Genomic DNA, 27896 nt, shown 5'->3' with positions numbered 1-27896 from the left:
TATTGTGCTAGTAACTATGGGAATTGATTTGTTTTGTGGTGCTAGGTAGGTGGCACAAGTGTCACAGTATGTTATAACTTTAAGTTCTTGTGTTGAAACTTCTGGACTTAAAATTTGTCCGTGTGGTGGGGGATGGGTGCTTCGGAGATTGTGCAGTTCAGGCAGGCTTGGCAGAAAGCCGTTTTGTTGCATGTTTTTTCTTTGGAATGATGCGCGTGACATTAGTCAGCGTGGATCATGATGTGGAATTCACCTACATCCGGTATTTATAATTTAATTTCTTCTGCCATGTAGTTTCAATTTCATTTTAAACAGCCAAACGGTGGTTGCAGCGTCACAAATAGATATGAAATCAGATAGATATGAAAACACATAAAACACATGAGGCATAGAGAAACTGCTGTATAATCACTGCTTTGTCATTTAAATCTCCAGAGCTGTTTTACTAACTAGCTGGGTCCAGAAGCCACAATGACTGTGACTGAACAAACAGCTATTTTATTGCAATTTTTTTTAGCCTCGTGATGTTGCAGCCACCGCTCACCTGTCAGAGCTGAAACTAAAACTATGTGGCAGAAAAAATTTAATCAATTATTTACTGGCTACAGGCAAATTTCACATGGTGATGTATGTTTAATAAAATTTTACGCATAATTTTAAAACAACAACATACTATGAAAAATTTGGTGCCTCTGCCCCTTTATATGGTTTGTTTTGAAGTATGCTAGCCGTTGAAATGACATAATTCAGTTTGTAGTTAGAACTTGAATAAGCATGCACAGTTCCGTCAAGTCTTCTTGTCCAGCCAAGAAAAGGGAGAGTGCTTCATTGAAGAGTAGGGGCGTTGTCAACCCAAGAAATGTTTATTTTATTTGCATAAGCAAACAGGTGCATGCGTGGTATAAATCAAAATGTGATGCAAAATACTTAAAAAAAAAGAGTTTCAGCAGATTACAACAGCAGCAAGGCCTATGCAAAGCTCTACAAACACTTGTGCATTGCCAAAGAAAAGAAACAGCGCCAAGATTCTCACACCAATAAGCAAGATCACGCACACTGCAAGATTTGGTTCGTGGGGACTGCAAGCAATCCTAGGACCCTAGGTGTGAACTAGTGTAATCGAGGTCTGTTGATGAGTGGGTCTATTGTTTGTGCATGGCACCAGTTTCGCAGTGGCAGCTATTAGTGGTACCGCCACAAGAGTCTGTCAGTGGTGTCATACAGTGTGGCAAGGCTGTGGAGGGTGGGTGTTTTTGTTTGCTTGTTTAGCATGTATCAATGCTTTAGAAGACCTAAGATAAGCTGAATAGATTTTATGACTTCTTGTGACAGAATTGAGTCAAAAGAAGTATAGAATTGGGCGTTGTCAACCCAAGAAATGTTTATTTTATTTGCATAAGCAAACAGGTGCATGCGTGGTATAAATCCAAATGTGATGCAAAATACATAAAAAAAAAGAGTTTCAGCAGATTACAACAGCAGCGAGGCCTATGCAAAGCTCTACAAACACATGTTCATTGCCAAAGAAAAAGAACAGCGCCAAGATTCTCACATCAATAAGCAAGATCATGCACACTGCAAGATTTGGTTCGTGGGGACTGAAGCAATTCTGGGATCCTAGGTGTGAACTAGTGTAATCGAGGTCGGTTGATGAGTGGGTCTATTGGTTGCACATGGCAACAGCTTCACAGTGGAAGCTATTAGTGGCACCGTCACAAGACTCTTATGTCAGTGGTGTCATACAGTGTGGCAAGGCTGTGGAGGGTGGGTGTTTTTGTTTGCTTGTTTAGCATGTATCAATGCTTTAGAAGACCTAAGATAAGCTGAATAGATTTTATGACTTCTTGTGACAGAATTGAGTCAAAAGAAGTATAGAATTGGGACCCTGAAAGCTGTGTCTAGTTTTGATGTAGACATGCGACGACATTGCAGAAATTACATAATCGTGAGGGAGAGTGGAATTGTTTATGCAGTCTAGGCATGCTACTTATAGTAGCGTATGTTGCCGGGCTAGTTGGTTCTGCATGTTCACTTGGAAGTGGCACATATGCTCATCGTCCTTTCTTTGTGTGTGTGTTCATGTAGTGCCTTGTTCGAAAGTTAAAATGTTACGTAAATTTTAAATTTTTCCACAATTAGGCTATAATTTTTTACTGAACGGGTTAGGCGTTTTTGGTTGTTGTTGGTTTCGAAACACCTCATTAACTTATCTTTGTTCTCTTTATTCTCTTGCTGTTGCCTTGCAGATGTCCTTTACTGTGCAAGCTGAGATTCGGTACTCTTTCGGACCTTGCGTCCCAATAACAGTTCAAGGAATAAGTGCTCGCCGTTTGTAAAAACATGAGAGCCACTCAAATACACCGAGGCGCTGCTGGTAACCAAGCAAAAAAAAATGATGATGTATAACTCAAGAGTGTAGAAATGGGTATGAGTGAATCTGAAGACCGCCGCCAGAACGCGTCTCAGGGCGTGTGACCAGTTTGAGAAACCTGGTAGCTGGAGCATGTGTCCCACGTTGCAGGCTGTCGGACTTTGTGAAGCCGCCATCACTGGTGCAGCGCATAAGCTGGGTGGAGAACTGCTGGCCATCGCACGTGCCCAACATTGGCGTGCACCAGCGTCCTGCCGTCATGAAGTACTGCCTCATGAGCACGGAGAACAGCTTCACCGACTTCCACATTGACTTTGGTGGCTCCTCCGTGTGGTATCACATTTTGCGGGTGAGTCAGCGGGCTTGAGTCTGAAATGTTCAAGTTTGAGTTGAGGTGGCACATGAGGATCCTGAAAGGCGGTGTCCGTGAGTTTCAAGGAGCGACCACAATGAAACCGGTATATGCAAAGAAATTAAGGGGACTCTGAGGACAGATTGAAGTTTGCTGTATAAGTGGATCACTGCACAGTAATGACAAAAAGACTCATTTTGCTGCAAATTTAAAAGCTAGAAAAGGTAAAAAATGTAATGTAGGTGTCGTCACAAGCAGCCATTTTAACACGCAAACTGCGATGGCATCAGTACTAGGGATGTGCGAAGAGTACTTTTTTCAAACTGTATCGAATTCAAATACACAGCTCAGTTATAGTAAGGTGAGACTGTGGTCCCATTTCGCCTTGCATAGACGACCGTAGACAAATGTACATTTTTTTTTCAGTTATAGCAAAGATTTCTTTAAAGAAATATCTGTAGTAAAGAGTGTCTGACCATATCGCATATTTTCTGTGGTATGATAAAATCGGCGCAGGCACAAAGTCCAGAATCATGTGGCCGATATTCAGTGGCAAATGGATACCGAAGACGCTAAAATGGCGCTCTGTGAGGTGGCTTCACCACCAAGCTAAAGAATTAAGAGAAGAAAACTTTTTGAAGGCTTCAGGGCCATGAGGCAAAGCGCACAGTGCGCACAGAACAAAAAAAAATAATAAAGCTGGTGTGAGCGTGGCAAAAAGGTAGAGTGGGTCGCTGGGGAAGGAAAGCCATTAAAATTGCAGCGAGGAGTAGGGAAACGTGAAGGACAGAAAAGGGCGAATATTCGCAGCACAGCAGCACGAAGTATGGGGAAAGGGCTGCAAGAAGCAAAGAAGCGGCAACGCCGCATGGTTGGTTTGGCAATGCTTGACTGTGGTGTGCGCATTTCTGTTTCTTTTGCCTCCTAAATTACACTGAAGCTGCAGGCAGCAACACCATTTTCACGCAAAGCTTTGATTTTCACATGGAATCAAATGCGTTATAATCGTGCCTGGGAGAGATATAAGGGGGAGAGATTCGATTTCTACTAAGAACAAAAATTGGATGGAGTTCTCTTTAGTTTGAAGTAGAATGAATGCATGTTGTGTGTATTTTGAGGCAACACTCAGGGTGGGGTAGAGTTCTAAAGAGGCAATTGAAGTCACTGTTCTCATCTGCACGATCGCGTCCCTTCGACTATAGAGGAAAGCTGTGCAGCATTGTCAAGCATTTATAAGTGGTGGAGGAAAATTTGTCATTTGGCAAGAACACAGTTTGACTAGAGTGACTATTTGACCAAATGAGCCATTCAGGATGGCTAGAAGGTGATAAGCACCCTGAAGCACATTGAGTTCATCATCAAACAGACAATGGTGATTCTGCAAGCTTCTAGTTGCTATCTTGTCTCGTGTGGCATGCTTCTGTCTGTCAGCACCTTCTTTTTGAGATGTGAACTCGTTCTGCATTGCCCACCTGTTTTCCCCCCATAGGGAGAAAAGGTCTTCTACCTCATACGGCCTACGCCGGCCAACCTCAGCCTGTACGAGCACTGGATGGCCTCGGCCAACCAGAGCGAGACCTTCTTCGGGGACCAGGCGGACGCCTGCCATCGGCTCACCCTCACTGCTGGCCAGACACTCTTCATCCCAACAGGCTGGATTCATGCTGTCTACACTTCGGTCGACTCGATGGTCTTTGGCGGAAACTTCCTGCACAGCTTCAACATCGGCCTCCAACTACAGTGCGTGGGCTTTTTTCTCGACTTCGTGCATTTTCTGCTTCTTTCTCATGCTCTGTCTACATTGACAAGGGCAGACACTGTGAGAGCTCTTCCTGCTTTTTATACTTTATTTGCAGTGTTTCTAGACCTGCATGTTACTTTGGTGGGCATCCAGGTACAGGACCTGCTCCAAGCGAGCATAATTGAATGTACTGAAGTGTGCTGTACATGTTGTTCTGTCCCATTATCTGTGCTACTGTTTATTTGTTTCCTTTTTCTGACTTCTTGTCCTTCACCTTGTCTCTCGTCTGTCTTGTGTTGATTAGATCAATGTGAGCGAACTGTTAAAGGGACAGTGAGGAGAGCACTATTAATATTTTTTTTATAGGAAAATCCGATAGTTCGGCATATCATGGCTTTGTTGCCACTTGGCCGACAACGAAAGATGCATTTATTTCTAAGAAACTTGGATTCGAAGTTGAAAAAGTTTTTCCCGCCGCTCTGATTCAAACTTGGGATTCTCCTATGATGACACAGGACTAAGTGACGTGAAACATGACGTCCACATGACGTAACGCAGACTCCGTGATTTCTGGCTGCCAGCAGTGCGGCCTAGCAGCAGCCGAAAAGAAAGCTACCGCCGGCCGCACGTTGAAGGCATCTATTGCGGCCGTCGCTACAGTCGCTTCGCTTACGTTTGCACTGGCGTTTTGCCAGCGTTACGATGGATATCGTTCTCAAAGTCGCCAACGAAGTTCTCGCAAATAGACAGCTTTAGCATACCGTGTTCCATGGCCGTGTACCTTGTTACCGCTAGCGGAATACCGGGAGCCAGCCTACTGCGGATGAGCAGGAGCTGATTGGTCCCGATGCTTCAGGCGCGCATAGCTGCCGGGCACGTGGCGCCATCTGGCGCCATAAAGGAGATTTGCGCATGCATTGGCTGCGCCTCAGTGATTTGTGACTTCTCGTGTTCTAGTGTTTCTAGAACCATTGGTTCTAGCAACACTGTTTTGTCCTATGACCTCATCACGCTTGTACTTGCGAGTTTGGCCTGTGGCGGCGATACCTGTATTTTGGTTCTTGCTCTTTTCTACGTTACAAGAGCTTTGTTGTCAGTATGAGTGGCGTTTTTGTAATCAGGAGCTGGTATTCTGTCGATACAAGCCAGCTTCAATTTCTCTTCAGTGTCCCTTTAAAGGGACATGGAGGACAAATTAAAGGTGGCGCATATTGATGGTTACCTCATTTTAATGACAGAGATTTTACTTTAACTGAAGATGCCGGTTTTATGGGTAAAAAGGCAGAAAATTAAATACAGGTATTGTCGCCCTAGGATACTTTCCCAAGCGAACTATGATGATGTCACAAACTTTTTTGTTTGTGGATCTCTGAGGCTAGACCACACATCCATCCACTTTGTGCCACTAATCATAGAGCCTATATTCTCTTGATGTCATCATCAATGCCGTAGCTTTGAACTGAGTAGTGTAAAAAAAAATATTCAATCTCTCAAGTTTCCAAATTTCTCAGTAGTAGATGCGTCTTTTACCGCTCAACGAGTGTCAACAGAGCGACAAGAAGTAAAAAGAATGGCTCCTAACTAAGAACGAAAATTTCACGGTATTGTCCTTAGTGTCCGTTTAAGTGCAAGACTAAATGGTGAACTTGTTTTACTTGGTGTGTTTGCTTTCTGCAAGTCCCTAGTTTGTTTTAGGAAAGCTTTTGCGATCTACCATGGGGCTTAAAATCCTGTCCTTCTTCTTTATGGCAGGGTGTACGAGCTAGAAAAGAGGATTGATGCTCCAAATAAGTACAAGTTTCCTTCCTTCGAGACGACCCACTGGTTTGCTGCATCATATGTCATTGAGCAGCTTAAAAGTGAGTATTGTGTCCCTATACAAGTTGTATGTGATTAAATAGTGTGTTTCGATTGGGACATCAGAATAAAAACCAGCATCTTCGGTCGTGACTGCAACCAAATAAACCTGCTAGATAAGGCTCTTTGCAGAACTAATAGAAAGACCTAACAGCTTTGAGCAGTCAAGGGTGGTGGAGATGAGAGGCTTGTTGGGATATAAACGAAAAAAACTAATAGTCTTTGAAACTGAGAAAAGCATAAGGAAATAGTACCTTTTTTTTTTTAATACAGAAAAAGTAATTAAGGGATCAGTTTAGGGGAGAGACAATTTGACAAAGTAGAACAAAAGACGACATATCGCCGTTGGTCGTCAAAACCACAACCTTCGCATGTCCTATGTGGTGCTCCGCTAACAGAGTGTCTGTCTGCCCTTCTAATTTTGAAGATAATTATGTTCAGTCAAGTACAGCCTAACCTTGAGAGTGCTCGTGTAACCATGGTCATGGACATAGTACCGTCTTTGTCAAAAGTAACCAGGCTGCGTGGTTTGCTTCTAGCTTGTATAATGGAGCCCTTGTGGCTTTCTTAAAGATCAAAACATGTTGGAAGGTAAGAAGACCCCCAGTCCTTACCTTTAACGACCATTTCAGCTTCAGGGAAGCTGTAAGGGCTCCACTGTACGAGCTAGAAGCAAGCCATGCAGCCTGGTTACTTTTGACAAAGACTGTACATCTTTTTATACTGCAATTGCCACGTGGAACATATTTGAAGGTGGATGGATAAAGGCAGCTAATAGTGGCATTCTATGCAGTAACCAGAAATTTCCTCACAAGACCCCAAAAACCCTAGTTTCGGGCACTTTTTCCCCTGCAGCAGTTTGAAAATTGCTGCATTGTTCTCTGTTTGATTTTACAGTATTTTGCTCATTGTACTAATTCGGAGGTCGTGGGTTCGGATCCCACCGGCGGCATGTGGTTGTTTTTTCTTCTGCTTTTCTAATCAATTAGCTTTAAGCGATAAAATATTCAGTAATATTCTAAATTGATCAACACCACAAAAAATAAATAAACTAAAAAAAAATCCCCTGTGCCCCTTGGTTTCTGTGGCTGTTGGCTTCTCTCATATTTAAAACGAGCCCCTCATTCCCTTTTCCTTGTCTGCTTAGCTGTTCTTAGAAATTTATGAATTTATTAATAAAGGCCTAAGTGCGGGAATTTTTCAGGAGGAGTGTAAAAAAATTTCCAAATTTTTCTGCTGTTTCTTAAAATGTCCTGAAAAGTCTTGAAGATTTGTTTTAGGTCTAGTTTTTTAGACAAAATATTCTGAAAAAGGGTTAAATTTCCTGAACGGAAAATTGCCGACGCCGTGTAAAGAGCCCTCTTTTGCTGCCTGTGGCATCAAGAATGCCAGAACTGGCACCTGATGGCATGGAGTGGCTCAGAAGTACTGGGAAGGACACTTCGGTGAACTTTTTTTTTTTCTTGCTTCCTAAGAGAGCTAGCTCTTCTTCATATAGCACATCTGTTTAAGTGCCAGAGAAAGCTATTACTACCGTTTTGCCAGGTTGGACAGATTCTTGTCATTCTCAGTAGTAGCCGCCGCGGTGGCTCAGTGGTTATGGTGCTCGGCTGCTTACCCGAAAGACGCGGGTACGGTCCCGGCCGCGGCGGTTGAATTTCTTTGGAGGGGAAATTCTAGAGGCCCGTGTACTGTGCGATGTCAGTGCACGTTAAAGAACCCCAGGTGGTCGAAATTTCCAGAGCCCTCCACTACGACGTCCCTCATAGCCTTAGTCGCTTTGGGACATTAAACCCCATAAACCAAACCAAACCAATCATTCTCAGTAGTAGGCGGGAACCATTCAGCCCAGACTCTGCATTGGGTCACTCTGTAGAAACCCGTGCTCAGTTCTGGCTTTGTGCAATCTATTGCGTCATGTTTCTTGATGTCACCTTACATGAGCACAGTGCTGCTTTGCAGTCTCAAGAAAATGCGTACACTGAACGTTTGAACTCTCAGCTTGAAGCTGCTTTGTAGTGCTTGCTTGCCTTGAGGCCAGCCCACACGGAGAAAACTATTATGACGAAATTCACCTAGCAGGCGATGCCGCGGCATTCTGCGAGGCAATTGGCGTGTGTCTGCCGCTGCTTCCATTGCTCATGGAGAATGGAGGCATTAATATCTGGCCACTCCAGATTGATCGTGGCCAATGTATTTTTCAATGCCTGCTTCCCGACGAGTGTCGTTACATTAAGTTTGTTGTATTTTACTATTTTGTTTTAAGGGGGGACACTGGTCTTGAAAAAAAAAATTTTTATTAATGAAGTCACAGTTACGAAATCTTCAGGACGTATGTATTTTTGTGTTTGTGTGCTGATTCTAAATATGTCATTTAATTTCATGTAAAACAATTCCTTGAGCACTTATGCAATTTTTATGCTAGTATTTTGCGGAGAGTTTTGAAGAAAATTTGCTGTGGGAAACTCGCTGAAATGCATGCCATTGGGTTCTCTTGACACCAAGGAATACAATAAGGGTGAAATTGTCTTCCTGCCTATCATAGAACTTAAGTTAGAGTTTTGAAGTTGTCGCTTCGGAAATGAGAAGGAAAATGTGTATTCCTGTGTGTGAAGTGGCAGCTTCAGTACCCTATTACTCAAGTTCTATGAGAGCCAGGATGATAATTTTACCCTTATTGTATTCCTCGGTGTCAAGAGAACCCAATGGCATACATTTCAGCAAGTTTCCTGCAGCAAATTTTCTTGAACTCTCCGCAAAATACTTGCATAAAAATTGCATAAGTGCTCATGGAATTGTTTTACATGAAATTAAATGACATATCTAGAATCAGCGCACAAAAATACATGTGCCCTGAAAATTTCATGACTATGACTAAATTAATAAAATTTTCTTTTCAAGACCAGTGTCCCCCCTTAAATTCATTCTATTTTGGTCGAAAAAATGGCAGAGAGGTCAGTCTCAGGCAGATTGCATAGGCTCCTTCTGTTCATCAAGTAGTCAGCAGGAAGAGAGAGGAGATGTTTAGCTGAACGTTCTCAGTCACTACACTGTTCCAAATTCCTTATCTTGTGCTAAGGGCAGAGGCTAAAACACTGCTGTACAGTGCAGTCCATTTGTTGGAAAGACTGCTCTTCTTTGGGTGCGTGACCATAACATGATCCGACTGTGAGGCTGCTTTTGTGAGGTTGTGGAGCAGTCGCTCAGTGGGGCAGCTGAGGTTGTTCAGTTGAGAGGAGTGAGGTTGTGAGATTGCACCACGGTCTCAGAACTTTTGTATTTATTTATTTATTTATTTATTTATTTGTGACGCTGAGTGTGCCGTGCGGCATAAAACAAGGTGTTAGTCACGAAGGGTAGAATAAGTTACAGAAATGCATGAAGCCCGGTTGCGTGTAAAAAGTCACATAAGCTTCGGGCGTAAATGTTTTTAGTTACCCACACGTTCAAACTAGAGTCATTGTTTGCAGACAGTCCTGCCTCTTGAAGAAATCGAGCGCGCACCAGTGAAGTTCCGGGACATGTCCACAGTAGGTGGTGGACATTGGTGTTGGAAGCGGGTAACTTTTGTATTTAGACTTATAGCTTTTAGCCCCTGAGTGTAATAGCCAACTTTAACACTGGTATCGGGGTGGTGCAGTAATCTTTTTAATTTTATGCTACAGCGTAAAAGCCGTTGGTGTGATCTTTCATGTAATGAATGTGATTGTGAAAGAGAAAACGGTGTTTGTGTCTGCGTGGGCAAGAGGAACCACTGTTGCATCATGCCCTGAAAGGCAGAGTTTAATTGTCCCCCCAATTTTTTTTTCTCATGCTGTCTGCCGAGAGCAGAGATTCTTTTTTTTTTATTACTAAGTCCGACTGCGAAATGTCATTTCAGGTGCAACAGCATCTGAGTTTAAGCCTCCTAGCTTCCTAGTTGTTGGAGCCAAGGCCCTGCTGACAGCACTGAAAAACTGGACGCAGGAGGCGAGTTGACTTTTGTGTCTGGGAAATTAAAAAAAACTCAGCTTGAACTCGGGACAGTCAAGGGAATTTGTTTTCTCCTTTGCAAATGCAAGGAACTTGGGCAGCACACTCATAAAAAGTGCTTTCTATTAGTGCTGTTGTTTTGTGTTTCTTACGTATTTTTATGTTCAGCGAGTGCAGTAAGCAATGCATGACAACTTATATTTTCTTTGCAGAAAAATTAATTTGTGAAAAGCTGCAGCATTCCTTTTTTTGTTGAATGAAAAGTATGAGAAAGTTATCAAGCTGGGTCTTTTGTTTTTGCACTACAGCCCAACTGCAAACTGGATGCCATCCCAAGTGGAATTAACGTCCCAAAACTGCTCAAGGATCTTGCCAAGGAAGTGAGAGCTGCAGAGGTGAGAGTGAACTTCTCATTTTGTCAGAAAGGTGGTGCGCTTCTTTTTTTGGTCTGAGCCGTTTTTGCTCGTGCTAATGGCAACTTCACAAAACGGCTGTCAAGGAGTTGTTTTGTTTAAAGTAAGGCCAAGCTTTCAGGCCCTGTTGACCTTGGGCTGCACAGGGGATTTAAAATTAGTTTTAGATTGATTATGATTATCATTTGATTGCATCTTTTTTGCTTATGATATCGCTCCGCCTGGAAACTACTACTTGGAGTAAATGAAAACTGGTATTCACTGTGCAAATATAAATGCAAAAGTGCCATGGTTCTTGCTGTTTTGGCACATATAAAATTGTGGGCAGTAAATGTGAAGCGAGAATTGCTAACAATTAGGGACCTTGTAATGTGACTCAGTGTCTGATGTGAGCTGTCCTGAGCAGTAAAAATCGACCCGTTCTAACATGCACCCGTGGCAACTGCACTGTGCATGCATTTTGGTGAAGCTTTGAAATGTTAAAGAAAGTCTAGATGTGCCTTGTGCAAGTGGCTCCCTCTTTAATGTGCCCAGTTGTGTTTCCCGACACTGTCGGTTTTAGTTTTGCATCTCTGGCTAAGTCCCTCTAATCAGATAAGTTAAACAATGCTTGCCATGCTTTTTATTAAGGTCATGTTTAAATGTATGCTCCTACCTTGAGTTAACCACCCCACAGTTCTAAATATATGATGCTCTCACGTGAAGTTTCATATTGAGTATTTTTGCTTATCTCTAATGCATATAGGTTTCATGATTAACTGTAAGTAGGGCATTGTCAACACATAGTAAGTAGTGCTGCCAATTTTGATATGCAGCTGTTGTATGACATTGCGCCACGCTGTCTTAATGCATTCCATCCCACTGTGGTGGTACATTTTTGCAAACCCATTGAAAGTGCGTAGCAAATACAAAATGGACTGTGTTGTATTGCACAGTTGCTGACCGATTTTTCAGGCTCGGCGGGACCTGGGAAGTTGTTCAAATAATCACAGTTCAAAAAATTTTGCGAACCTCAGAAAGATCACTTAGCTGCGAAAATTAGCTTGAAAAATTGTGAATTTCACCATTGTCCATGTTCCCTTTGTGAGAAATTATATTAGTAGTTCGTATCTGAGCCAGAGTCGTGCTGTCATCATGTCCGCACCACACCTCACCAAAATGTACGAAGACACTCATGTCATGCTGCAAACCGTGTGACGAGCAGATTCTCGGCTAGCACAATGCAGTACATGCCCTCGTCGCCTGGTACGCACCGCACAGGACAAGGACAACCCTCATTTCCCATGGCAGTAGTTGCGAAGATGGAGAGAGGCAACCTTTTATTGCCCTGGCCCCCCTATCACCTCTACCCATCCTGCTGCAAACACTGCCACTGCTGTGTTATCATGGTTGGGCTCTTAGCAGGCCACTTAGTAGGAACAGAGTGTGCCCCGTTTGCTAGGCTCTACTAAGCTCTGCCAGCCAGATAGGCCGATTTTGGTAAATCAAGCCCTCTCCAATCAGTGTTGTACATGTTAAACAAGTGACCGATTGCAATTGCAAAGTAGTTCATTTGGAATGTAACTGATTGTAGTGGTCAATTACAGCCCGTAAAGTAAATGAACAGTTACAGAAAGTAATCGATTAGTATTGTGTTAATTTTCATCCATCTGTTATTGGCCTAGCACAAATGCACACAGAGAATAAGCTGGTACTGCTTGCTTGATCTATAGTCTATTGCATGCATAAATTTGTAATTTGACCTGCAGTTGTTTTTCAAAGATTTCTTCGGCATTTTTTCCATACTTCCTTGTGAACACATAAGTATTGACACTGGGCCTTTTCGATTTACCGCGCTCGGGCAGCCCGCTGGCTGCCTGCAAGTTCGCCTCTGACAGAAAAATGCATCATGGTCACATGGGCTGGCGGCCACCGGAACCAGCTTTCCGGCAATCACGGCGGCAAGCAAGTCGCGGATCACGGAGGGCAGATGCTCTCTCTAGCTTCGCGTTCTGCTGCGTCTCATTGCTAAGCACGCGTACGGTAGAAATAGGCTGCTTGGTATCGAAAACAACGACTTGCAGTTATTGAGGGCTGCGTGCCGCAGACTGCCGAAGATGCAGCTGATTAAGCTCGCATTCGTATACATCGGCGACGCCAACGCGAGCGTGTGCCTTCGGTGCACAGTGTGCTGTGTAAGCTTCAAGAAATCCTCAAAAGCATGCGATGAGCAATCGCAATCTAACGTGTTCCGGTCGACACCACATAGGACGGAAAAACTCCCCGTGCGTTGTTTATCAAACGCACTCTCTGATTATTGCGTGTTTGCTTACTACGCAGTAAATATATATGACTGGTATGACCGCCGACGGTGATTGACTCTGCTGTGGTCATTGCGATTTCTACGCTCATAGCCTGCTTCCTGTAAGCTGTAAGCAGAAAAGAATCGGGATACATTTCGTTCAGCTGTAGTCCGTCGTCCGCCGCTTTTGATGTGGGCAAGGAATGCACGCATAATGCCGACAAAAGCGCATATCGGCTTGTTGAGCGTTCACTTAGAACAAGCGGGCGTGCTGTATAAATTTAGCTGCGTATCGTATCTGTAATAATGCAGCTTTATAGCAGAGAACTGTCACTGGAATGGAAGGCGCTACAATAAAGCCCTGCGTGTCGGCGCCTCACGTTCCGCGTGTGCTTGCATGATGATCAGCGCTAAGAGCATATTTTTATCTCTCTCTTTCTTTAATGAGCCAAACCCGAGGAGATGCATGCCTACGGTACTTCTCAGATATTTTGAACATATGTGGCAGAAGGCCCGAGCATCAAGCTGTGCAACAGTTGGCGACGACAGAATCAGCACTTGGTTGGATGCCGTAATAGCGACAATTGTGTGGCCACATATATGCCCGCAGAGATGCCTCGAGCAATGTGCTCGTGAGGGCTTTTAATAAAGGACATGTTTCAGTCAAGCGTTTTTCAAAGCATATCCGCTTTTGCACTCCGCCAAACGCAATGAAGACCATACGCTCCCGTATAGCGCTCAACCAACACTTCGTAAAACACGTTCAGCACATGCATATACAAGCGCACGTCTGAACCCGTACTCGAAACTGGAATCTGCGGCTGCTCTTGTGAAAGGCCTCGAACACCATCGCAATATAGCCAGGCGCACGAAATTAACAGCCGAAATATTTTGTGAATCAGAAGTATGTGATCGTAATATGAAGCGAGTAATTGTGCTTGCGAGGTGGTGAGACGATCGAAATATCGCGCGTACGCACGCAAAAAATATCAATAAACAGTGAGAACTACCGGAAAAGGTGCCATTGCAGGCGACACAGTCGATATGCACCGCGGCCTATTTGAAACAAACGCCTCCATCGCGCAAAACATCGCATGAAGAACTGTGGTCCTTCTAGTCCATATAAAAATGGCCGCGTGAGCTTCCCCCTACCATCCACCTCTCCGTCGTCTGCTATTTGCCCAAGCTCTGCCAGCACAAAATCGTCCTGGCGAGTCGGGCTGCCGGCTGGGAGCCCGAAACCGCCCAGCCAGAGAAAAACGAATGCGTTCCGGGCAGCCACCGGAAGTGCGCGGAGCAGCCCGAGAAAATCGAGCGTCTGGCGCCGCGCTCGGGCAGCCCGCAAGCAGCCCAAGGGCTGCCAGAGGCGGCTAATCGAAGAGGCCCACTAAAGAGTATCATGGTGTATGCATGAAAGGGAAGTGTGTGTTGCTTTGACATACAATGACCTTCCACTTAGCTGCTGTTTGCTCTCTGAGGGGACAAAACACAAGTTCACTAAACATGACTTTTGTGCTGTCATGGTGAAATGACATGCCAAATGCAAAGCACGGAACACAGGGCTAGTCAAATGCAGGCCGCTTTGGCTTGCATCTGCAGACATCGTCATGCATGCTGCTTCTCCACAGGTCGACCGTTGTTGCTCTAACTTTAGAGAATTTCATGCTTTTCTAATATTTGCTACCAAGTTCGGGATCTTGAAGTTATACGACTGGTTGCAACTTGTTTTAAAGTTGCAGATTACTAGTAGCTAATTACTAAAGAAATAATTGGATTACTGAGAACGTTCACCTTGGAAAAAATAATCAGTGCATTACAAAATTCGAAGAGAATGTAATTTGTTACTAATCAATTGCTTGTAACTTGTTATGTACAACTCTGTCTCCTAGTAATCTTTCTTTATGCTCTCCCAATCACTAGCCTTTGCACCTGCTCAGCATCTCTGAGAATCCAGAAAGCATCCTATCACTATACCCCATCTCATAAGGGGGAGGGGCAACAAATTTCCGTTCTCCCCCCCCCCCCCCCCCCCCCCTTTTTTTTCTTTACGAAGGGACACTATTAAGGAGTATATAAAAGCTATGCCAGGAGCCCATGCTTTGACACAAACTACAAGGAAAGGATATCGAGAAAGCAAATGGAAGCATCCAAACGGGTCCGATTGCAAGCAAGCTATATGGCTAGCATTGAAATGAGGAGGTGCTACCAAGGCCTTTAGGCCTTTTCTAAGCTTAGGCCCTGACTAGGCTGCTCGATCTTTTTTTAGCTGAGCTTTACATTCTTGTAATGGGCAATATAGCATCATTTATATTTCGGTAGCATAGGCCTGTATACCATACTGGAATGACTCGCTGGTGCGATGTTGCTTCTGATTAGTAGCTGCTGTTAGGTGGCATCAGTGAAAGCATTGGAAGCTGTGGCAATATATTGGTCACTCATGACATAACTGGTCACACAAATTTAATGAAGTTGCTTGGGGTTATAGGAGAACAGTGGGAAGCAAAGCAGTGTTCATTTGAGCTGGTGTCTGTACAAATAAAATGGGAATCTAAATGTTTCATTGTGAAAAGATCTTGTCTAGACTACTTGGAGGAGTGCTATAGCGGGACAATCTTTAGGGCCAAGCAACCCTGAGTTACCATGTGTCACGTGTTGGCGGCTTTCCCACCAGTCTGTGCCCTGCCACCAGCAATAAAGGATGTAACATAATTGGCGACGAGGATTGGCCATCCATGCCAAGTTCGGGATACTGTTCGATGGTTCTACAAACGTTGTTAATTCCCTCCCAAACCTTTTCTGTGCAGAAGAAGCTTAACGGCAAAGCGAAGCCCGAAAGGGAGACCAAGAAGGGCAAGCAAGGCACCACCAAGGCAGCCAGGGCAGCCGCGGCAGCCGTGGTTGCCGCTGGCGTGGAGGAGAACGTGACGCCACTCCATGGGGAAATGGACTCCCAGCAGGGCATCAACCTCAAGGTCAAGCTGCCTGTCAAGGGCAAGGGCAAGGGTGCAGGCGGTGCTAAGGCCAGGACCGGCTCCAAGAAGGCGCAGAGGTGGGTGCCGGAAAAATTGGCTACTTCCACTGCTTGCACTTGCGTTCAGCATTGTTCATATATATACAGTAGAATCTCGCCAGATTCTAAGAATCCCACGAAGTCACGAAAAAATTCATATAATCCAAAACGAACGAAATCCATACGCAGAAGCATGGAAAGTGCATTCGCGCAGATTCATTTATGGCTGAGGGATTTGTTTACGGCCGTGCAGCCACAGCTCACTACTCCAGATGTGTACTGTGCAACTGGGGATTGTGGCATCGGTCTTGTGCAGGATGAGCACCCACACTCGCAACGTCAGCGATGTGCGGGCCGCCGCATGACGCCGCTCACTGTTTCCTCTGTGTACAGCACGACTAAGAATTGCAGAATCGGCGATCTACAGGCAGCATTTAGTGCTCGAGGGTGCGGTCGCAGCTTAAGCGTTTGTATCACCCGTAGTGGCTCAGGAGAGTGCTTGGAACATTTGAAATTCTGCTCGTTGTAAACAATGCGCTCCAGCTCGGAAACTTTAGGAATTTCATATCATCAGAAACAGCAGAAACAGTCTACTCTTAGCGCTTGTGTTTTGCGGGACATTACATGGACTATTTCTTGCTTTTTATTTTCATACACAATATGAATGGCAGATTTCACTAAGAAACTGTTTGCTAAATCAGATATATTGTTCTCATTTATTAGCTATTTTGTCACATACTTGGTCATCCCCATGCACAGCACTTCCGCGTCCATGTGAGACCTCTTGGTCTTTGTTTGCGTGCTGCGAAAACGTTCATCCAATTCACATCAGTCATTTCAATTGTTTGACAGCCTTGCAGCAAATTGTTGGTGTGGGTAGCGCTACATATAAGGATGCCGATATAAAATGTTCGGTCAGTGCCTATGCTTGCTCTGATCTCTAAAACATACCGTATAAATGCGTGTAAGGGCCGTACCCTTGTATGGGCCGCACCCTCTTTTCTCGAAGGAAATATTAAAAAATATATATATTCATGTAAGGGCCACACCCAAACTTTCCACGACCTATGCGGGAATAGCCTTCGAAATGCACGCGCCATGGCCTCCGCAGTCAGCTCTGCGAGTAATGGTGCACTTGATCACAGAGGCCACGTACGTGCACAGGAGCTTCCAGGTGCCGCCCACGAAGGGCGCTCAAGGCCGTGGCTCATCATCATCATTGTCGTCCACTTTTCTTTCGCCGGGAGCTCACGCATTAGTATTAGTAGTGGGAGCTCACGCATTAGAGCTCACGCATTAGGAGCATTAGTATTACCAGCCCCAACTTTTTGCGCATGTTTTTGTGGCTGTCAAGGGCACCGTTGTTGTGGCTTTTGCATGCTGCCGCCTGGCAAGTACCTTATTAGCTACATGGTTGGGAGTTTGCTCTTGAATGCGGCAAGCATGTGGCAGGCAGTGGCCGAGAAGTGCGGCCAACGATGGTGCAATCAAAAGGATGCATTGAGGAACACAAGCTGCAAAAACACGCTTTCCAAGGCAAGCCGTGCAAGTTTCCTGAACTGGAAGAAGAGCTGCTCTGCTAAGTGATGGAAGCGTGGAACAACGGCTACGTGTTGACAGTGGACATGCTGCGCATGCACGAGAGCACACCATCAGCTCGGAGTCTGAGTACTCCGCGAGTGACGATTGAACATTGAATAAATGCCACTCATTCCCTGATTGGTGTGTTTTTACTTAAAAAAGAGAAAATCGCACATTGTGTGTTTGGGCCACACCCGGCAAATTGGCCCTCAAATCTGGAAAAAAAAGTGCAGTTCTTACACGTGTTCATATGATGCTTTCAAACTCATCCCCTAGTTATGCTATTAAAAAAAGGCTTAAAATCACCAACGTTTCAAGGAGTGCAGACAGCGTATTTTAGTTCTCTTCTTTGTTTGGTTTATGGTTTGGGGATTTAACGTCCCAAAGCGACTCAGGCTATGAGGGACGCCGTAGTGAGTGTAGGGCTCCGGAAATTTCGACCACTTCGGGTTCTTTAATGTGCACTGACATCGCACAGTACACGGGCCTCTAGAATTTCGCCTCCATTGAAATTCCACCTCCGTGGCCAGGATCGAACCTGCGTCTTTTGGGTCAGCAGCCGAGTGCCATAATCACTGAGCTACCGCAGCGACCTTTCTCTTCTTTGTAATGATGGGCTAGATTAGTATAGCACATGGATCATCACATGGTACTTGCCTACAGCCGCTAAATAATTCATGACTGAATTTCTTCTGTCATGCTGTTTTGGATTCCTTATTCAACAACTTGAGTCAGCCCGATGTACTGACGGTCAGGACCCGCACTGTAGCAAACCTCCACTGCCCAGCACCGCAATGCTGCTGGCACCATGTATGTGGTTGCATCTTCACACCAGGTCCAAGGTTCTAATATGCAGAAAAGTTTCCTGTATAAATACATCAGGAAATAAAAAAAAATAACATTGTACTGAAAGCCGTGTCTCCCCTTAACTGAAAACGCCACTCAAGAAGACATAGAAAGTATCTACCTTGTTCTGTGCTGTGCATTCAGCGTTTTTGGAAGGTACATTTCTGGTTAGAAATCGGGTTTATCCCGATTTTAATGGTTGTTCAGGGTGCAAGAATTGGGTAAAACCTGGTTTTACCCAAACAAAGGGTCCTATTTACATTCAGTCAGTGCTCAATCATTCGAAATTATTGGGGAACGAATATTTGTTTGAAGTGTCAGCGATCGAATCAACGGGGTCCTATTTACATTCAGTCAGTGCTCAATCGTTTGAACATCGGGGAACGAATATTTGTTTTAAGTGTCAGCGATTGAATCAACAGGGTCCTTTTTAATATACCGTATTGACTCGCATAATGATCGCACCCCTGAATTTTGTTGGCAAGATTCAATTTTTTTTATTCCTCGCGTAATGATCGCACCCCGAACTTACCGCTGCAATTTGTCGACGATGTCGAGTCCAGCCAACGATGATCGTACTTGCCATCTGTCTGACAGATGGCATGTGCAGATGACCACCTTGCTGTGTCAGCATTACAGCGGCAGCTGCCTGTTGGTTGACCTGCAGTCACACGCGCAGCCTAAATGCAGTTATGCTTAACTGCGGATACCTAACTTAACTGCGGTTATCTCGAATTATGGTTCGCCATTGTCACAATGCTCGCCACCGTTCTGGGTTGTGGTGCAACGAACGAAGTGACGCGGTGGTCCGGCTAAACTTTCTTGTTCTCATAAATAATAAGCCCTGGGATACGGGAATGTCAAAAATGAATCCTTCTTGAGGATCGCTCACCTGTACCGAGTTGCTGGTAGGAGTAATAACTGCGATACAAGCTAGTTTTACGTGCGCAGCTGCGTAGCAGCTGGCGCCATTGCAGCGCGACTGACGCGATCTGCTTGCATGCCAGCTCCGCTGCTAAGGTGTCGCTGAAATCGATCGTATATATTTGTTCTAATATGAAACAGTTAGGTTGTCAGTAAGGCAGTGCCTTAAGTAGACCATTCCTTGTAGCGTTGATCAATTAAAAAGCGCCGTCCACTGTGGCTTCGATACGAAACAAGTTAGGCCTAGCGATGACTAGGGAGTACAGAGCGCCGTTGTCTGCCGCGCTCGCGGGCGGCACCATTGTGGTAAGCGCGCGGAATCCGGTGCTCCGAGCGTTGCGAACGTGTCACCTATGTACATCAACGATGCGTCAGGGACCAGACTTTTTTCGATGGCGGTAAAATGCGTACTTGAACACTGTTGCTGTGCCATCGGACGAGATCGAAGGCTGCATAAAAGCGCCATCGTGCAGCACTACACACACTGCCTATTTTGATGTGTTGCTCTTGGAACGCGATTTAGTGCGAAGAAAGTACATTCTTGAAGCGGGCCAGCTCGTGCGCTTTTCGCACTCTACCTTCTCGGTTAACGACGTAAGCCAAGATAGCCAAGCTCGGTTCGCGATAACAGTGTTTAGCGGCGCAACCGCGGGTAGCACGCCCGTGTGACAAGGGTTGTCTGCGTGCAACTTGTTTGCGTTTTCAGTGGTCAAAAATTTTTTGTAAAAAATTTACCCCACTTAATGATTGCACTCCTAAATTTGTGTCAATTTTTTGAAAAAAAAAAAAAAAGTTGATCGTTACACAAGTAAATATGGTACACTTCGTTCAAATAAAGTGGCTGTTCAAATTAAACGAGTTTTTTTATATGTCAGAGTCCGCAGTACTCATTTTTACTATTCAGCCTTAGGTTTACCTTTGAGCACGGCTGAATTGCATGTATACTATCAGAGATATAGTTGTGCTTTAAGAAACACGAGTTGTCATCACGAGACTGATGTTTCATTCTCCCTGGCCAACATGTTATACTCCGGTCTGGTGTCATTCTCCACAATTGTCATTCGCAAGTTGTCACACAGGGACGGTTTAGTGACACTGCACAATGCACTTGGTTCATAAGCGGGTTTTGCAAACTCATGTCACTTGTTGCAAACACTCTGTATAGGGTCTGTGTGCTTAGCTTTGGTACAGATGGCTTGAGAGTTAAAAGACAGATGTACCTGAAAAGGAGGGTGCTGGAATGCTACTAAGTGCAGTTAAACCTGGATGTAATGAATCTCCATGTAGTGAATTCCTCGATATTACGAAGTTTCTCAGTTCCCCAATGCCACTTTCGTTGAAGCGCATGTATTTGAGACCTCCATGTAACGAAGGTGTTGCGGCAGTTGACCTACTGAAGTGGCTACGCAATCCGTAGGTTAGCTAGTGCTGAGTTACTCGACATTTGGCAGAACCACGAGAAAGTTTCGTGACAGTAAAGCACGAACTGACGTGAGAGCAACGCTGTTCGCAATGAGCGACCTAGTTGACACAACACGCCGTGCTCCAGCGTCGTCGGCGCACCTCCGGCGCTTTCTCTTTTGGAACATCATGCCATGTGACTTTACAATAGTTCATGCTTAAAAGCAGCGAAAAATAATAGGGCACAGCAAAAAAAAAAAGAAAACAAACCAGCAGTGCATGGCCATTGCCACCGCACGGTTGGTCGCATGATTCCGATAGCTACTGCGCGTCGGCAGTGGGGGCGGTGAGCACTGGTCACGCAAGGTGAGGAGTCCGTTTCCTGGGCCACCAGCGAGGGGAAGACCGAGAGAGGGAACATGCGGGCAGGAGCACATAAAGCCCCTAAATAAACTAAAAGTAGCGACATCTCCTCCCTCCTCCTCCTATGCCGGCGCTCCTTCTCTCGGCTTCTCCTGGGCGCCGACGGTGGCGGCACCTAGGCCGGGAGCGGCTAGCAGACGCTCCCAACCGTCGCCTTTTGGCGCCCGGCAGACCGCGCCCCAATTAAACTTTGTGTTGCGTTTTGTGACTTCGCTTCGGTCAAAATGACATCATGAAATGAGAAACTGAAAAATCAGTTACTGTAATAACTGCCCAGACCAACGTTGGATTGCTTTATAGAAACTTCTTGTTCTTCGATCGCTTTGACTGCGGAGCACACGTTGGAAGTGGCGCGCGCGAGCGAGTTCGCGGCACTAGAGTGACTACCATCGCTCGACGAGTGGCTTTCTCGTTGCTCGCGCTTTGGCGCGCCCGCATGATTTTTGTTGCATTTTCTGCCTCCGATTTGGCCGCATTGAGATTGTAGCGTGGGAGATACAAGGCACGAAAAAAAATATAGAGCGTGACCTTTCATAAATGAAAAAAGAATACACAAGTGTTAACACGTCACCACTCCGCACTAAAAGCCATGAGGAGCTTTTCCATTGTCGAACTTTGGAAATGGTCTGGATCATTGCGTGCGCCCCTGCGTTAGTGATTCATTTGACACCACCTATCCACGTTACATAGCTCCACGCAGCGTGATTTTCGCAGGAATTCGCGGCAGCGACGACGGCCTCAACCAAAAATATCTGAAACTATGTTTTACAGAGGTCCTTGCTTGCATTCTCAAGTATTATCCACGCAGATATCGAGTATTCATGCGACAGGTGCTTTTAATGTGCCTAGGCACAGTAACGCCCGATTTCGGTTTAGAACCCTGCTTGAAAAATACGTTCAGCAATGCGCGCAACACGAAAGCTAGACCTTAATCTCAAGCAGCATGATCAGCAGGAGCTTCAACAGCAGGTACCACACCTTTGGTGTCGAGTTCGTGAGCGAAGGAGTGCAACTGTAACAAAACAAATACATCTAGCGATGCGTTCAACATGAAAGCTAGACCTGCACCGCGAGCAGCATGAGCAGAGTAGGCTCAAACAGCGAGTACCGCTCCTTTAGTATCGAGTTCGTGAGCCCAGGAGTACAGCTGCAGCAACACAAATACGGCAAACAATGCGCGCAACATCAAGCCTGGACCTGCATAGCAAGCGACGTAAACGGCGGGGCTCAAACAACATGCGAACGAGCCCGACTGAAACCAAGCCGACACGCCGCGCAATGCGAGCAACATTAAACCTGCACTTCAGCACGGCTTCGTACCCGCTAGCGAACGAGTCTATTTAAAATCATGCCAAACGACATTTAGTGCGAAGAAAGACTGCAGCCGCTGGCGCTTCACACCAAATCATCCGAAAAAACACGACTGACAACTGAAAAACGACCACTTCTGTCACAAAGACGCGGATCCACAATATTATCGAAGTTTGCCCGGCCGATCCTGTGCTGCCAAACCTTTCGGCGAGCCGCGTTGCTTTTTCTGGAAGGAATTACAAAAAATCTTTTGCCACTGCCACCTCGGTTGTTGCAGCTATACGCGCAACAGAAGCTCGGCATCGCCGCAACACGTAGACGCCGTCAAAGTTGAAAAAAAACCGCATCCCGCCAAAACTGTTGCACAGAAAGAAAATGAAGCGCGACAACCAGCCCCGGCAATGGCGCCGGCGTCTGCTGCGGAGCCAAAAAGCGCGCGCTAACACGTGACTACGGCGCCTCGGCCAATGGGAGGCTCGATTCTCCGGCGGCGCGCCAGGAGAGGAGGAGTGTCGGAAAGTTCAAAGCTTTTCGCTACTTTTGTTTCATTGAGGGGCTTTAGGAGCACATGCGGGCAGGAGCATGCCTCCGTGGTCAGCCTACCGCGGCAGTGTGGCTGCACGTGTTCTCTAGCTCAGCCGCGGCGCCCCCGCCTCCCCAACCCACCACGGAAGTGGCGGTGGCTGCTGCCGCAGTCGCGCTTATCTGCCGCAGTCGCGCTTATCTGCCGCAGCCGCGCTTATCTGCCCCAGTCGCGCTTATCTGCCCCAGTCGCGCTTATCTGCCCCAATCGCGCTTATCTGCCTAAGTCGCGCTTATCTGCCCCAGTCGCCCCGATCGCGAAACGCTTCTCCGCGTTTATGACCTGGAGTAATGCTGTTTTCTGTAAGCATTTTCAAGGTGATTTCGCCTATATTTATTTCTTATTTTGGTTTCTGTTCTGCAGTGTCCGTTCAACTATTCTTGCAAAGAGTGCATGTAACGAAAACCTGGATGTAACGAAAAATCTCGGACTTTTTTCAATTTTATTATAACCAGGTTGAACAGTAATTAAATTTTACTGCTAAAAGGTAGTTTTGAAGTTACCTACAAGTGCACTAACTGTGAGCACTATATTTTGCATCTAGCATAGAACATAGGTTGGCTGTGTTCTATCTTTAGGCTCACTTGTGTGCTGCATGTGATTCATGCTTTCCTCGGCTCGGTAATACCTGGTTTTGTTAGTTATATTATCGTAAATATTTTTATTTACCAAAATATATTTGGAAATGTTTCTGCAATAAAGCAGCTTCGAGTTTTTCGACCGATGCGCTGCCATTTTGCTTGATTGACAGCATACCTTAGAGCCCTTCAGCTGTGCAGAAATAATTTAACAACTTGAAAACTTTGTGGGAATCTGGCTTTCCGCCGTCGCCTTTGCGCGGCTGTGCCGGCCTACCGCGTCGTTTCTCCTCTTTCCCTTGCTCCCGCCTCAGGCGGTGGAGAGGCGGCTAGGTGACTAATCACTGTCATTTGGCCTCAGCTCCGCCCCGGCTCCCCAATGGCCTTTGCCATTGGCGCCTTTTGGCGGGAATTTGGGACCCGCTTTGGGCGGCCGCGCGCTGCGCGACCGTCCGAGCGGGGCCCAGAGAGAGATCCCTCCGAGACAGCGAAAGGTGCGTACGTTACTGTGTGTCCCTGCCGGCCTTTGCCGCTCGGACCAGTGCTTACTTGAGCTCGCCCGCACGTGTCCTCTGACCTGCAGCGGCTCGAGCCTGTCCAGCGGGGTCCAGCGACCTCAGACAGGCGTACCTTGCGTTGATTGCCCACTCTCTCTCGCAACCGGCCCAACGGTCGACACGAGAGAGAGATCACAGCACTGCCGCGGGGACATTCTCCTGCAGCGGCGTGTTAGCGGCGCGCATTACTCTGGTCGCTTCGTGCGCGCAGCGGAGCCTTGCTCCTCGCGCGCCCCCGGGACGGGGTGACTATTGAGTGTGTGTGTATCTGCTGGAGGACGATGTGAATAAACGTCTCCTTTGTGAACTTGGAGGCCTATTTCTTTGCGGCGAATCGCTCTCCTCCCAGCGGAGGTTGAGTGCGCCGCATCGGTGTCCCAGTGGTGTGTGGTGACGGCTGATCGGGGCCCTTGGCTCGCGCGAAGCTCGAACCCGCGGTGGGTGGTGGCCTGTGTCCACTTAGGAACCCACAACTTGTGTGCATTGTTAAAAAGGTACCCACATACCATGTGAATGTGCGTAAGGGATGGACCGTTTATGGGCCACACCCAAACTTTCCACGACCCACGTGGGAATAACAGTGGCCTTTACAGTCCGCTCCAGCCAGCGAGCAACGGTGCACGCAACGGTTTACAGCGAGCAACGGGGCTCTTGATCGCGGAGGCCATGCATGCGCACAGGAGCTTTCAGGTGTCGCCCATGGATGGCGCCTGAGGCCACGAGTCATCATCATCATCGTCAACTTTTTTCTCCATCACGAGTTCCCACTGTTCATAACGGCATCGGTACCGCCAGCTCCAGCTTTCTGTGCCTGTCAAAGGCACGGGAGTTGTGGTAGCTTGTCAGTTCGCCATAGTTATGGCTTTTGTGTGCGGCCGCCGAGCGTTGCAATTTTAGCACGATGGGTAAGCACCTTAATAGCTACACGGCTGGGAGTCTGATCTCAAACATGGCAAGCATGCGGCGGGCAGGAAATTCGACGTGGCGAAGTGCGTCCGATGATGGTGCAACCAAAGGGACGCACTCAGAAACACAAGCTGCAAAAAGTGCGCTTTCCGAGGCAAGCCGTGCAAGTTTCCCGTGATGGAAGAAGAGAGCTGCTTTGCTATGTGATGGAAGTGCGGAACAACGGCTACGGGTTTACAGCGGACATGCTGCGCGACTTCTTGTGAGATGAGCATGCATCAGAGCACAGCACTCCAGCTCGGAGTCTGAAGACTCCACGAGTGACGATTGAACATAGAATAAATGTCTATTGGTGTGTTTTTCCTTTAAAAAAAATTTTTTTTTTTTCGCACATCACGTGTGTGGGCTGCACCCCAAAAATTGGTTCTCGAATCTGAAAAAAAAAAAAAAGTGCGGCCCTTACACGCGTTTATACGGTATTTACTTTACTGATATTAATTGCAGTCAATTTTGGTTAACACTCTCTCGTCATGTTGCATCACAGTGCCAGTGAAGTAAGTGACATTCAATTTTCATGTCTAACTGGGCAACGTAAAATGATGCTGATTCGGACCATTGAACCACGGACCATTCGGATCATTTTTTTATAAAGGTTTCTTTATCAATAAAGTTGCTAGTTTTTCCTTGTACCATTCATAGGCATTCAGAAAAATTAAAAAAAATCTTGGCATGTTGGCACATTATCTGTTCTTCCAAAAAAGTGAAGGATGGAAAACCTGCGGCTACACAAACAAAATTGGACTGCTTTACTGTGCCCCTAAATGTGTCAGCATTCATTTTCGAAGATAAGAGCGTCTTACTCCAATATGTTCGAGGCCAATGAAGAGTTAATTGGTAATGACTACTCTAAACATGAACCCTCAGCAAAGTGGTGCCACAGTGTTTTAATGCGACAGCATTTAGGTGGTTGTCTCAAAAAAAAAAAAATTATCGGCTTCTCTGTCACCAAATTCACTGATTGGTCGAGAGAGGTCACATGACCTTGTGGCATCACCACAACCTGCCCACCGGATTGTGTGCAAACTGCCACCATAGCAGGTGGCAGTTTAATGATTGGTTGATCGATGTCACGTGACCTTGCGTTGTCATTAGATCCTGACCACTATGGTGCCTGGCAACCTGTCCACTGGGTTGTGAGCTGCCTGCCCGGGGTGGCTCTTGGCAAGGAAATTGGTTCAATAAATTAGGTGCAGTTTTCACCTGCCCACCATGGTGCTGTGCACGCTGCACCACTGCGCCAATAGTGGTATGCAGACTCCCCGCGATCTGGATGGATGATAATGGCTTTACCCTTTGTACCGGGCGGCAGCTTTCGCCACCTAGCCTATACTTCCCCCATTGTTAATTTATTTTTCTTTTCCCTTTCTTTCCCTTTCGCTCTTACAATATCTAATCTGTCTATCCTTTTCCCCTCGAAATTCACGCCTCCCTTGATTTCCGCCACCAATCCTCCAACTTCCCCATCGTCAATGTCACGCTTTTCCCATCCACTCGCCCGTCCTCCCGAGTAAATCCCAGCGCTATCTCTATGGCCATTGCTGCCCCCTCTGGAAGGGCTGGGCGGAGTTCTGCGCACCTCAGAACCAAGTGCTCTATGGTCTCCGTTTCCGTTTTACAAGCAGAGCACAAACTATCCACTTCTTCAAATTTGGACCTATACGGTTTTGTTCTCAGAGTCCCTGTCCTAGCCTCAAAAAGCAGTGAACTGCCCCGCGAATTATCGAATAATCGCTCTTTCTTGATGTCCTGTTTGAGAGGGTTGTGAACATTAAAAAATTTGTCATGAACTTCAATGTGTGTACGTGGTCAGTGTTCCATCCCACCACATCTTAGACCTGCTGTGTCAGCATGTGATCGAGGAGTGGCCAGGGATGGTAACAGAGTTGTGGCGAAAACGTGGAAGAAACGGAAATTCGGGAAATGACAAATTCAATCGCAAGAAGAACATTACATGCTCATTGTACACGCCATAGCAGGCAACCTAAACGCTATCGCGTTTTCTTTAGGAATGTGGTTAAGGAGGTCCCTGAATTTTTTTTTGAGGTCCTGGTACCATTGAAAAGTTGCATTCTGTGTATACTGTGCTGCTTTGCTGTAGTACTGTACAGTTGGCACACAGTCTAAATTTTTTAGTCACTGCGGCCTTTCCTTTCGCCGCGTCCCCTTAAATGGACTTCTGTCACGTTTGAAAAGCATGCCTGTAACTACCATTGATTTTGGCGGTGATGGCATTTTGTTCTATCACTCCAAAATGAAATGCTGTCACAGTTTACGGATTATTACATGATTGAACCTAGCAGCACACATTAGGCATATCGCTTCGTGAATCATGAATCACACCAGTGGCTCATAGAAATATGAAGGGTGTGTGTAGCTTTAAACAGCTTGTCGTCATTCACTCTGGCCCAGTTGTTCATCTTGAAGTGCATACACACTGTGCACCATTGAGCAACTAAAGTAGCATTATCAATCCGCTAGTGTAGATGCTAGTGCAACAGAGAGGGCACAAGCTGTGCGAGAACCCTCTTGTGCTACCTATGGCATCAAGATTGCCGGAACCAATACCCTCGTTGAGCTATTGACCAGACAAGGGAAGGGAGTTGGGGGCTCTTTATGACATATAAGTGAAGGAATCCAACAGTCACCGAAGCCAAGATGCATAGGGGAACGTTTTCTCTTATTTTATAATTTGTGGGCTTAATCATTGGAACAATATTAGTTTAGTATTG

General features: G+C 46.0%; 2 protein-coding genes across 2 annotated transcripts in view; one reads left to right on the top strand and one right to left on the bottom strand.

Annotated features, from left to right (window-relative positions):
• LOC149358756 (histone lysine demethylase PHF8-like) overlaps positions 1 to 27896 on the top strand; it is a 47610-nt gene that overhangs the window by 4470 nt on the left and 15244 nt on the right. Inside the window, exons 7-12 of the mRNA XM_089570933.1 lie at positions 2522 to 2720; positions 4213 to 4463; positions 6217 to 6323; positions 10202 to 10290; positions 10602 to 10688; positions 15792 to 16036. Coding sequence (XP_089427059.1) covers positions 2522 to 2720; positions 4213 to 4463; positions 6217 to 6323; positions 10202 to 10290; positions 10602 to 10688; positions 15792 to 16036 — 978 coding nt within the window. The remainder of the gene's footprint in view (positions 1 to 2521; positions 2721 to 4212; positions 4464 to 6216; positions 6324 to 10201; positions 10291 to 10601; positions 10689 to 15791; positions 16037 to 27896) is intronic.
• LOC149358757 (GRAM domain-containing protein 4-like) overlaps positions 1 to 27896 on the bottom strand; it is a 159887-nt gene that overhangs the window by 128824 nt on the left and 3167 nt on the right. The window lies entirely within an intron of this gene.

Source organism: Amblyomma mixtum, chromosome 2 (assembly GCF_055824585.1).
Source record: "Amblyomma mixtum isolate Tamu chromosome 2, ASM5582458v1, whole genome shotgun sequence".
NCBI lineage: Eukaryota > Metazoa > Arthropoda > Arachnida > Ixodida > Ixodidae > Amblyomma > Amblyomma mixtum.
This window is presented reverse-complemented; position numbering and strand designations above follow the sequence as displayed.